General features: G+C 33.9%; 1 protein-coding gene across 1 annotated transcript; it reads right to left on the bottom strand.

The window, feature by feature from the left end:
• Positions 1-3,124: 3,124 nt before the first annotated feature.
• Positions 3,125-7,731, bottom strand: LOC122578981 (hydroxypyruvate reductase). The gene is made up of 11 exons (XM_043751058.1): positions 7,642-7,731; positions 7,460-7,552; positions 6,967-7,102; positions 6,734-6,878; positions 6,497-6,624; positions 5,809-5,880; positions 5,156-5,282; positions 4,951-5,075; positions 4,813-4,854; positions 3,913-4,125; positions 3,125-3,395 (listed from the first exon to the last, which is right to left on the bottom strand). Exons 2-11 carry the CDS (start codon positions 7,546-7,548, stop codon positions 3,327-3,329), a joined length of 1,146 nt encoding a protein of 381 aa, XP_043606993.1. The 5' UTR covers positions 7,549-7,552; positions 7,642-7,731; the 3' UTR covers positions 3,125-3,326.
• Positions 7,732-13,011: the final 5,280 nt, after the last annotated feature.

Below are 13,011 nucleotides of genomic sequence, written 5' to 3'. Positions count from 1 at the left end.
CATCACTACCGCTACAACCACCGCCGCCGGCGTTACTAATGCCACCCATCGTCATCGTCACCACCCTCGCTACCAACCGTCAGCTTACTGCCGCTGCATTGCGCGGGTACCCTTCTAGATCTATTTTAAAAAATTTAGCACTTTTTTATTCCCAAAATACCCTAGCCTTAAACATCCCTAATATATTACTCATTTATAAAACAAACTACTCATTTCCTTTTTAAACTTTCTATCTTTAAAAAATCTAAAATACCTTTTACTTTCAACACATTTTCAACCCCACACACTATATATATTTAAAATACTCATCAATCTTTTTAAACTAACTCTCTCTCTCTTATTTATTTATTTAAATATTTTCATCTAATATACTTATAACAGTATTCATGAAATTATTTACAACATACATCTCTCAACCCATATATAACTATTAACTACACTAATTTTTTTTACATTAATAATCACATGCTACCGCTACCACCGTCGCCGCCGCCGTTACTAATGCCACCCATCACCGCCACCACTCTCCACCCCACCAACTGTCGCCTTTACCGTCGTTGCATTACGTGGGTACCCTTCTAGTCCCTTATAAAACAAATTGGCCTTCTTCTTTTTCTGGAAATTCATCACTTTTTTTAATATCTCCAACCACCCCTAAATAACCTTAACAAATATACAGTAAAACCTTTATAAATTAATAATGTTGGGACTGAGATATTTTATTAATTTATGAGATATTATTATATCGATAAGTTGATAATATTTTAATTTAAAGAGATTCTACGTATAACATTTAAATTTTCAAGTCTAATGTAAATTCAAGAATTTATTGAATTTGTCAAGTTTATTGTTTTTGAATACGTGTATGCATTATCAACACAACATATGTGAATCACTTGCTAGATTATCCTCGTGAAAATAATAAATGTCATGAGGCTCAAAGCATTAAAGAATATACGATGAGTACCATTCAAAATCTTATTGATGAAGAAGTTAATGATAATTCAATAGTTTTGGAACCACTCACTAAAAAAAGATAGTATTCCAACTCTTAAGTAAAGTGGGTAGATCTTATATAGACTTTAAATTCAACAACAAACAAGTGATTACAAACTCATTTGTTACTGGACAATCTTAGAATTTGGAATTTTTTAGAGTTATTAATTTATAGTTTCGTCGGTACTAATAAATATATTATGATTTTTAAAAAGTTATTATCTTATTATTTATCAAGTGGTGACTATTTTTGTATTGGTCCCGAGTTGAGATCTAACAAAAATTACATTTTTGGTCCCTCAAGTTGGCAGGATTTTCAGTTATTGTTCTTAAGTGAATTAATTACAGAAAAAACCATGAAGTTGGTCAATTTTTTCACTTTTCACTCTACGACTAACAACCGTCTATTAAGTCCGTTAAGTGAGGGGCAATTTCGTCATTTCACCATGATCATTTTTTCTTCTTCTTTCACACTCAAACATAAACCTAGATTTATCAAGTTTTTCGTAACTTATTTCATAGATCTTATCGTCGTTTTTCGTCAAATCAAATTGAAATTCATCAAGTTTTAATCACGTTTGAATTTTGATCATGATGATGGTTTCAATTTCTCGATCAGTTGATTTTTGTTAACAGTTACACTTTTCCGCCGAAGTCAAGTTTTGTCGGCAAACTATAAATCAGATTTCTCTTGGCTAGGGTTTCTGCGCGTTTGAATTTTGAGTTGATTGTAACTTGTTTTGGGTCCAGATTCGAAAAAACGTGCGAGTAATCGCCAATTTTAGTCTTCCGCCGAGATTATGAATTTCCTGGCGATCGTTAAATCAGAAATCTGTTGGTTATGGTTTGTTCGGACTTCTATTATGACCTTTTTCGTACCTATTTCGTGTTCAGAATCGAAGAAAAGAATGAGATATTGCGAATTTAACTTTTCTGACACATTGTTTAACTTTTCCGACCACCGTGTTGTCTGTAAAAATTCATTTACCAAACTCGAATTCAGTAAATCACCAAATCCTATTTTTTCGAAGTGATCACTTAGAAAAATTTTTAAGCCAAAAAGTTATTTTACCGAAGTGATTACTTCAAAAATCTGGGTATGTGTTTGAGTTTGGAAGAAGAAGAAGGGATCACGGTAAAATGATAAATCGGCCCCTCACTTAACGGACCTGATAGACGATTGTTAGTCACGGAGTGAAAAGTGAAAAAATTGAACAAATTTAGGGTTTTTTCTGTAATTAATTCAGTTAATGGCAATAACCGAAAATCATGTCAACTTAGGGGACTAAAAATGTAACTTTCTCTTATTAATTTATCGAGTATTAAATTATAAAGGTTGTACTGTATTTAAAATTGTTAATTTTTGCACCTTATTATTTTTTGCATCTAATCATCGACTTATATTCAAAATGATAACCACGGTTAGATGTCTCATCGATACATCTCATGAAAGTAACCTAAACAGCTTATATTACCGTTACGGCATCTCACGCGTTATAAACCGTTGCCTTTGCAATGCGCAGACTCCCTTTTATTAAACTTAATTTAAACTCAACTTACATAAAATTAATCTTTTCTGATTTCTATCTAAAATTAACATACAATTCATTAAATTTAGTTATACTTTAGTTAATCATAACTGAATTTTTCTATCTTACAAGTTATTTAGTTTGTATTTAAATGATTGATTTCATTAAATAAAGCTGCAGAATCTGACTATACATATTCAAATGAAGCTTTGACTATTAGTCAAATGTCCAAGTAAACCTTGAATGGTGACTAAAGAACTTCTCAAACACAAAACAGGTGTACGTATTGAAACTTTTGCATAGGAAACTAATCACTAAAGGCCACAGATTAACAAGTGTATTGCCCGGACAGCCAGAAATACGCAGCAGAAAGGTGCAAAATGCAACTTCTTTTCCACCACCTGAAAATGGAGCCTTTGCAACTACCGCATTATTATGTAATTACGTATGTGATTGATAAGCTCTTGATGTGGTGCACACATTCCTTTATTCTGCGATGCTAAGATTGACACAGTGTGCAGACTTGATGACTCCTGTTTATTGGTCATCAACCTCAACTTTGAACTTCAACTTAGTCATTCATCTGAAGTCCATGATAATTGTTGGAATAATGATGAAGAATGTTATATGTTATGGAAAATGGAAACAGATATAGATAGCCACCGTCTAGACATGAATTATCAAAACAACTGAATTCAAGATACTGAATGGTCCAAGTAATTCTTCTTGTGCAAGAATAAGAACGATAACTAGGTTGCAAAATGTTATATTGACATTCAATCAATCGCTAACCGGGTAACATTAGTTGACATACTCTATCCCTGTCAAAGGTTTTCCTGAATGGAGTTGAAGGGCAACATCACCAACTACCTGTTGAATTATGAAAATAAAGATGATTACAAGCTTGCTACGTCCGAGATATATTCCCACTCAAGGGTATCCATTTGAGTAAAGATTAGTTAAGAACAAATGAATCTTACAGAATTGTAAAACCTCGTCTCAAAAATAAGAAATTTGAGATGGAAATGTTAGCCTTTTTCAAGTATTGACGTTTTGTTATAAAAGCTAACACATATATCAGTAATTTCACCTTAATTATACATCTCAGGTCATGATTTTAAGTTGAAAAAAGCCCTTTCATATAATCACCATATGGATTTATAACCAAAAACAGACAAATTATATAAAACCACCATGCCAAAAATTCTCAAGGTTAACTTGGGAAGTAGTTTGTTTAGAAAAAAAATGGTTGGCATTATGTCAACTGTGTAAAATTCAACTTTAATACTAATGACAATGGTCATACAAATAACTTTTTGGAAGACAGAAAATAGGATATTATACCTTCGCAAAAAAATTAACTCAGAAAGTACCACAAGAGGCATACCTTGGCCATGGATCTATATGAATGTTCCGTAACGCCTGCAACATGAGGTGTGAGAAGTACATTTGGGAACTTCAACACTGGATCATCTGGATCAAAAGGCTCTGTCCATGCGACATCAATCCCAAGGCCTCCCAAATGACCCGACTTAAGACCATTATGAATAGCCTCATAATCCAAGAGACCACCTCGAGCGATGTTGACCAGTAGTCCACCCTAAAAAATCAAGCTGATCATCTTTAACAGAATTAAGAAAATCTATCCGCACAGTTGACTGACTTTTGCCAAACCAATGTAAGCAAACATCAAAGTTATGGTATTTTCTCATCTGATCCTATTTTTGTGCAAGCCACATTCAGTTCATCCACACACAATTATCTACCATGTCTTCTGTAGGCTGTAGCTACATTATTTTCAAAAATAGCTAACTAGGTAAAAATTCAAATATTACGCCTCCGAATACTAGCCATGAGATAGGTGATTTGAGCACATAGATCGGAAGCTTGGAGCTAATGAAGAATCAAGAAAAATGTATAAAAATTAAACACAGGTGACTAATAACATCTCCAAGGTTCGGTAAGAAAGCACGCAGAACTTAACCAGGTAAACATCTTTGCATAGCCACGGAAGAGTCTGACAACAGCCACGGGAATACCGATTAGGCCACGTAAATCCCCCAAAGGCTCGAGTGCTTGACTCTCCCCAGGTAGTCTAAACAAAGATGCCCCTCTTTTTATGCACATAACTTCAAACGGAGATGAAATTAACACTTTCCAAAACTACTAGTATTCAATGCAACCAAACTAGATGTATGACTGGCTTGTAAGAAGCAGAAATTGAGTTTTATAATACTCACTACCATAGATAAGTTTGTAGACTATGAGTGTATCTATAAAAACTAACCTTTCTCATTGAAGAAATGAAATTTTTGTTTATAACACCGGCCTGATTATAGATGAACATAGGGTTAGTCACAAGAAGTTCAGCCCCATTTAGAAAGAATTATAATTAGAGATGTTACAGAGGATGAAAGTGTCTGACAGTTTCCCTGTTCATCGTCAAGCAGCAGACAACTATGTCAGATATCTTTGCAAACTCATATATATCATCATGAGAACCTTTCTCATCAACCAAATCCTCATGTGTGCCGTTTTGAGATGTTGGTTCTGGAAGCAGAACGATGGTAACAGTGAATAGAAAATCACAGCAGAAAATTAACTAAAGCAAATTAGAAGTTATGTGATACCGGTAGGACTGAACGTATTTGGAACATACGAGGGCCAACTGCGTTTTGTAGCAAGAATCCTAACTCCAAAAGGACGAAGACGCTTTGCCAATTCAATGCCAATATTTCCAAAGCCCATAATGAAAACCTTAAAAATGCATCAAATTATACAAAAGTTATCCAGGACAGTGTCAAGAGATGTGCAAAGTTGTGTAGTTCTATAATGATACTCAAGATGGACTATCAGTATATATGATAAAAGGTGTGCAACTTAACCTGACCTGTGCATTCTCACGTACCTATACTGTACACATTTTTCATGACTCCTGGGAAAACCACATGGGCTTTTTTGGAATTACCAGTGAAAATTTCAATTTTTCTCTAATATGCATTAAATTTAAAAAGCTTTTTATTTTTCAATAATAATGCATAACTATTAGATCCCTCAATAAATATAAATGAGTATCCTTAGAACGGCAACAGCCAAGGTTGTACTTCATCCGAACTTAGCAGGGTTATTTTACCTTTACTTATTTTTGTAGGGAGCAGGAGTTCATTCGCTATTCAGTATCTCTTCTATTTTATAACAAATCATTTTCCATCATAAATAAATAATGAGGCACGTTATTCTAGATATGAGACACATAGATGACAAATTAATTGACCGAGCTTACTGTTTTTCCGAGCAATGTATCGCCAACTGGTTCTCCAACTTTCTTCTGCCTCACAGCAATTTGCATCTCATTCTGCAGCCAAGATTTAGGTTTACATAACTAAACACAACACACACACACGCACAAAACCAGAGACAGAAAGCGAAGTAAAAAGGGGGAAAACACAAGGAAGAACATGGGCATTCAAACCTACCCTCAAAATCTCAAACTCATCTTGCAACAAGAATTTATAGATTGCAAAAAAAAAAAAAAAATCCAATAATGTTTCTGCTTTTAGGTCTTCAAACGAGGGTTTATTGGCGCATCAAGCCCACCCTCTAGGCTCCATTGCAAAAGAACCCAACAATGTATATATGTTTCTAGGTTTACTGAAAATGGTCTAGACATCTACTTCACATGCTTGCACTACGAATGTAAGTTACACAGAAGTCCACAAGAAGGGTACATGAAATACTTGTTGTAATTAACAAATAAGAAAAAAAGAACTAATAAAGAACAGCTATTGGCAGAAAGAGATAAGCATTAGGATTCCTAGTCATAACATTCTAGTCCTCTTAAGCCAACCTCCTCTACGTTAAGGAATTAAATAATCCCAAACAAAACTCACTTTTCAACTATACAATATTAATTATCTACATTAGAAACTTGTAGCAAGAAATATACTGCATTAATCTCTATGGGAACCTACCTGCTTACGAAGAAGACCTAACATGAAATAAATGGCCATTTCAGCACATGAGGCAGCATTTCCTGTTTCACCACTAGGAATTCTAGCAACTTTAATTCCAAGGTTTGTAGCAGCAGCTATATCAACACCTTTATTAAACATCAGAATACAGTTAGAATTGTACTTTTGGAGCCAAAGTAGGTCGGGATTTTCAGTTAAACTGTTCTGTACTCAAATACTAAGCATAAAATATTAGACCTTCTAAGCCAACACCATATTGCATTATAAGCTTCATTTGGGTCGCCCGAGCAATAAGATCTGATGTAAGCCGCATGCTTTTTACCACGCACATATCATACTTACCGATAACATCAGGTATAGTATCAAATGGAAGATCGTCAACCTACAAAACAAAAGGTGCAGAGATTTTTGTACCTAAGCAACTTTCAAATCGTGTCTGATGTGTAGTAGTACTTCATCTATTTAAAAACCTGGATAAACGGATAGCTCTTCAAATATTCTTTAGTGTAGTTATGTGAAGCTGGAAAGTGAGGCCCGCAAAAAAGAACACGGGTGATAGCCTTCCGATCGTCAGACATATTTCGTTTGCCGATATTCCGATAGAACCTGCATCAAGGAAAATAAAGTAAACTACTTATGCTATATAGAAAAATTTCACAATTGCCAGCTAGAAATTACAAAAAACCGTTAATTTACCCTTCAGATAAACACAAATATCTGAGAGCGGATTTTTTTAAAACGAAACATATAAAAGATGAAACATTTCATCATTTTCAGCTTCATCGAAACGCACCATACTAAAAAACGTCCTTTGTTTTATATATGACATATATTATAGCATTTCTTGGATACATTCAAAAATACTATACTACATATATATAGGAAACTTTTATCAAACACTTGGTGTGCAGAACATAACCACTACCAAATTACAACAAGATTATTATTTAAAAAGACACTTACTCTAAGAAACTCTTATAGGTTGCATCTTTGGACAGAGATCGTCTTCCAAAAATCTTGGAGTTCAGAGAATTATGAAACCTAAACAACATAGAACTGCAATGCAATGCAAAATATTTCTTAAACCTATGAAGTAATTAGTAGTATTTAGTAAATAGTAATGTAGTGTAATGAGAATAATTTACCTTAAATTTGACTTTTAATAGTGGGATTTTGATTATTTGTAGTTTGGTAAAGCCTGCTTGGTTTGACTTACTTTTTTCTATATACTCCACGGTACTGTGCTGTGAGAAGTACCTCCGGTAGGGGTGTAAGAAATGAACTGGAAAACCAAAAAATCGGTCCGAACTGCGTGATTCGAAACTGAAAAAATCAAAACCGGAAAAAAACAAAAACCGAAAACATAAAAACCGAAGTGTAACAGTTCGGTTACGGCTTTCAATATTCATTACCCGCGGTTAACCGAACCGAACCGAACCGAATTTTGATATATACCTACATATAATCATATATATGTATATTTATACATATATGTATTCCATAAATACATCATTTACATATCTCTTTAGCTAAATTTTTGTATTTGTTGTCTAAGATATTAACAATTTTACTAACTTTCTTTCACAATCTATAATTAATTTTGAATATTATAAGTAATTTTCTTATATATATCTATACTACTATATAAAAATTATAACCCCTATGTTGAAAGTTTACATAAATTGGACATGTGAATTGACCAAAATACCCTTAATGAATTAAATCACCATCAACTCATAATATTAAATTACACCATTAGTACATTATATTATAAAATATCTATACTAACCCCTTTAAATCAAATATATTTTTACCTATACCAATAGATGTCGCCGCCACTGTCATCGTCGTCTCACCGCCGTATTGCATGGGTACCATGCTCGTACTCTTTTTAAGAAAAGTTGTTAACTTTGTTTAAGATATTTATGAAAAACATTAGTAATATCATATAAAAGACATTTTAAGTAGTAAATCATGATACTCTTAGATAGAAACTTGCATTGTATAAATAAAACGTTAGAAAAAAGTAATTCACAATTAGATAAAATGTATATTTATTTATAAAACAAAATATTAATGTAGTTAAATAACTATTATATATATAAAAAATTAATTAATGCAATGTAAATTGACTATTGTAATTAAAACTTAAACTTTATATTAGCATAACTTTAATAAATGGTTAACCGGAAATAAAACCGAAATTAACTGACTTTTTCGGGTAACCGAACTTAACGGTTCAAAATTTCTAACTAACCGAACCGAAATCTGAAAAACGGTTCGAAATTTCTAGCTAACCGAACCGAACCGAACCGAACCGAACCGTTTACAGCCCTAACCTCCGGCATGCATCAAACCTTGACCACACTGATTTGATTTGAAAACTAAAATTTTTGTAAAAACTAAACAATTGACGACACTGTTATCTGAATTTAACACAATATTTTTTTATTGTGTTTTCTAAAAATATATTGTGTTAAGTTTTAAGCGTGTGAAAATCAGAAAATTGTTCAAGCACACTGTAATATGAGGTTGACACAATGTATTTTCGAAAAAAAAATAAAAACACATTGTGTTAAATTCAGATCACAGTGTGTTTTGGTCAGTTTTTTAGTTTTCACAAATATTTTAGTTTTCAAATGATCACACCCCATTACTTTTTCCATGTGTTTTCATTTTTTTGTTCAAGACTAATACGGTACCCGCGCAATGCGACGGTATTCGTGACGAAGGTGGTGTGGTGATGGGGGACAATTATTGGTGGTAAAGATTGCGTCGAGTGATATATATTATTGATGTAAAAGTAATTGATGTAGATGGTTAATAGAGACATTTTAAAAGATAAAGGGCTGATAATGCTAAATACTTAGACATTTCCCCATGTATTTCAACATGTGGGCTATTCTTTTTATAATATAGTATAGATAAACAAGTTTCATAGAATAATGATTTTTTCCATCAAAAGTTTATATTTATAAACCAAATTAAAATGGGTTATAATCAAATCAGAAATTTTTAAAAACGACGACAATGACAATATTCAATCCTAGTAAAGTGGGGCTTGAGTTTGATGAATACAGTTTGATCTCTACCCAAAGATAGAAAATATTGCTCTTAGAAGGACCTCTACCTTAAGATTTTATCCTTGAAAAAATTCCTTACTCCCAAGGCAAAGGTAAAGTCAAAAAGAAGAAAACTTGATCTCAAACTCTCAATCTAAATTCTTGATCTTAATCTCATGCTCTTGATATCAAATCTAAATATCTAAAGAGAGTTGAGTGAGAGAAAGGGAGTCGTTAAAGAGATAGCAGAAAAAAGAGAGAATTGATTTAGTGTACAATATGTTAAATTATCTTTAACCCTTACAAAGCAAATAGCATTCTTTTCCTTTTAACTTTTCAACATCTGAAAAGTCATAAATATCCCCATATTTATTAAAATGTTGAAAAGTCAAAACTCGAGCATGGGATGAGTGGCTTTTAAAACACCAATCTTATCACTCCATAACTATGGTTGGTTTGGTAAATTTTCTTCCATTAAATATATGATCTTACTTTATTTAAGATATAAATTAAATATATTCACCAAATATAGTTATAATAACCTTAATGACAGTGGCGAAGCTACGTTAGAAGTAGGCATGGCCATGGCCCATCCCAACATACTAATAATATTATAGCTATACGTATAAATTTTCAAGGTTTTTACTCATGTAGTGTACTTGGCCTATCCAATGCAAACTCATATTTGACTACATGAGGCCCACTAACTTATTTAGAAATCCGAATATATCAGATGCATGGTTAATTTGCAAAACAAATTAAATTTTGTATTGTTGTTTCTCTCTTAATTGATAACAAACACAGTTTTTTTGTAACACCCCGACTACGGCGGAAAACTCGGGATACTAGATAAAGTACACGCGCACATGGATGTTACATAGGAATAACTAAATGAGTGCATAGATTAAGCATAAATAGTCGATTACATAGTTCAAATAAGCAAAACTTAGTTCACAAACATAAATTCCATAGCTTTCAAATAAAATTTAAGATGAGTTCCCACGCAGGGGAAATGGTTAGGCATATTGCCAACTAGCACATAGAAGCACAGTCAGTGGTTATTAATGATGAAGAACTTCTTAAGAAGGAATTACGAGGTATGGGTTGGAAAAAAGAGACGATGGCGGCTTGTGTTTTGTGGACAAACTATGGGTTCCTTTCACTGGTGAAATGCGGTCATTAATGAAGCATATAATTCAATGTATTCGGTACATTCGGATACTTACAAGATGTACCATGACATACGTGAGTTGTATTCTTGGACTGACATGAGAAAGGATGTTGTTGTGTTTGTAAGGCAATGCTTGACGTATTTACGAGTGAAAGCGGAACAGCGGAAGCCTGTTGGGTTACTCGGACAACCAGAGATTCCTGAATGGAAGTGGAAGTGTGTGACTATTAATTTTATTACCAAATTTGCCAGGACGAAGGAAGGTCAGGATATGATTTGGGTGATTGTCGATAGATTGACAAAGTCTGTTCATTTCTTGGTCATTCGTGAAAAAGTCTCCACAGAGGAATTGGTGAAGAAGTATGTAAAGGAAATCATGTCGAAGCATGGTATACCAGTTCTGATCATTTCAGACATGATACTCGTTTCAATTCTCATTTTAGGCGAAGATTTCAGAGGTCTTTCGGAATTAGGATAGACATGAGTACGGCGTACCATCCTCAGACCGATGGTCAAAGCGAGTGTACGATTAAGACTTTAGAAGACATGTCGAGAGCGTGTGTGTTATGCCTTGGTAGTAACTGGGATGATCACCTACATTTGATAGAATTCTTTTACAACAATAGTTATCACACAAGTATTAAGATAGCTCCTTTCGAGGCATTGTATGGACGGAAGTGTAGATCACCTGTCGCGTGGTCTGACTTTGGCGATAGCCAATTGGTTGGGCCTGAGCTTATTGAAGATACTGCCGAGAAAATAATTCAGATTAAAGAGCGACTTAGAGTAGCACGAGAACGACAAAAGAAGTATGCTGACGTCAGGCGTAGACCTTTAGAATTCAGTGTCGGAGACCGTGTACTTCTTAAGGTTTCCCCTTAGATTTGTTGTGAGCGGAAAGCTCGGATCAAGGTACACTGGACCATTTGAGGTACTGAAAAGAGTTAGTAAGGTGGGTTATCGATTGAGACATTCGGGAGAGCTTGAGGTAGTTCACTATGTATTTCAATTGTCGCATCTATGAAAATGTCTAGCCGAAGAGGAATGTCATGTGCCTATGGACGAAATCCAAATTGACGATAACTTGAATTTCGTTGAAGAGCCTTTGGAGATTAAAGATCGTAAGGTGCGGAAATTCAAGAAAACCAAGTATACCCTTGTTAAGGTTCGTTGGAATTTAAAGCGTGGGACTGAATATACTTGGAAATGATAAGACTATTTTAAGATCATTTCATGGCAAAATACCCCCAGTTGTTTAATGGGATGGGTGCGAGTTGAATTTCGGGACGAAATTCTTTTAACGGGGTAATGCTGTGACAACCGTCACCTGAGCGTTCGTTTGACTATACTTTTCCGTTTGTAGAAGGTCATAAACTATCAATTTAACTCTTTAGACGTGTGGCTATATGGATTAGAGTATGAATAAGACAAGACATGTTTATTGAGTACTAGTGCCTTTAACTTTTTAAGACTTGGAGCAAATGATTGAGGAAGACTAGTTGTCTCATAGAAATGCCAAATAAAGTTAAAATGAAATTTCAAAACATTAAGCGAATCAACGGATAGCATTTACCTTTGCCGTATATGGCGTCGTTTTAATTAATTAAACGAATCAACAACAGAACAACGTATTGATTTTGTTTTGGTCATAACTTTTAAACCGTAACGTCGTTTTTGACGATTCAAGCGGCCACGTTTTCGTAAAAGAGTCTAGTTTACAGATATGGGTCGAGCTCAACCTGGTTGAGGTCGACTTGGTTGAGTTCGACTATGGTTGAATTCAACCATATACATGCCTATATAAACTTGATCTTTCATTCCATCAAAAGGGTTTACACACATAAGATTTCTCTCTAAGGTTTTCTTTGAAAAACACCCTTTCTTCACAAAAAATTCAGATTTCATAGACAAGAAGAGAAAAGAGTTTGTCTTTCAAATCCTCTCTTAAATCATTCTCTCGATTTCAGTTCCAAACGCTTTCAATCAATCAAGGCTTCGATCTTTTATCAAGAAACAAGTGAATATTATCATTCTCTTCATCAAAAACTTGTGTAAGTCCTGTTCTTAATCTCTCCAATTCGTTTTTATATGTATATATATGTTTACTCTTTCGGTTCTTATCAAAAGCTAAGCGAATCATGTCTTTGATTGTTGATTGTGCAATTTCGGTTACATTTGTGTGTAAGAAACGAATTGAACCTTGATTAAGGCTTTGATTTGATACATTATGCACTCATGTAATTTGGATTTTGTGAAACTACAAGAATTGAAGATATCATTTA

This window comes from Erigeron canadensis, chromosome 1, assembly GCF_010389155.1.
Source record: "Erigeron canadensis isolate Cc75 chromosome 1, C_canadensis_v1, whole genome shotgun sequence".
Taxonomy (NCBI): Eukaryota; Viridiplantae; Streptophyta; class Magnoliopsida; order Asterales; family Asteraceae; genus Erigeron; species Erigeron canadensis.
This window is presented reverse-complemented; position numbering and strand designations above follow the sequence as displayed.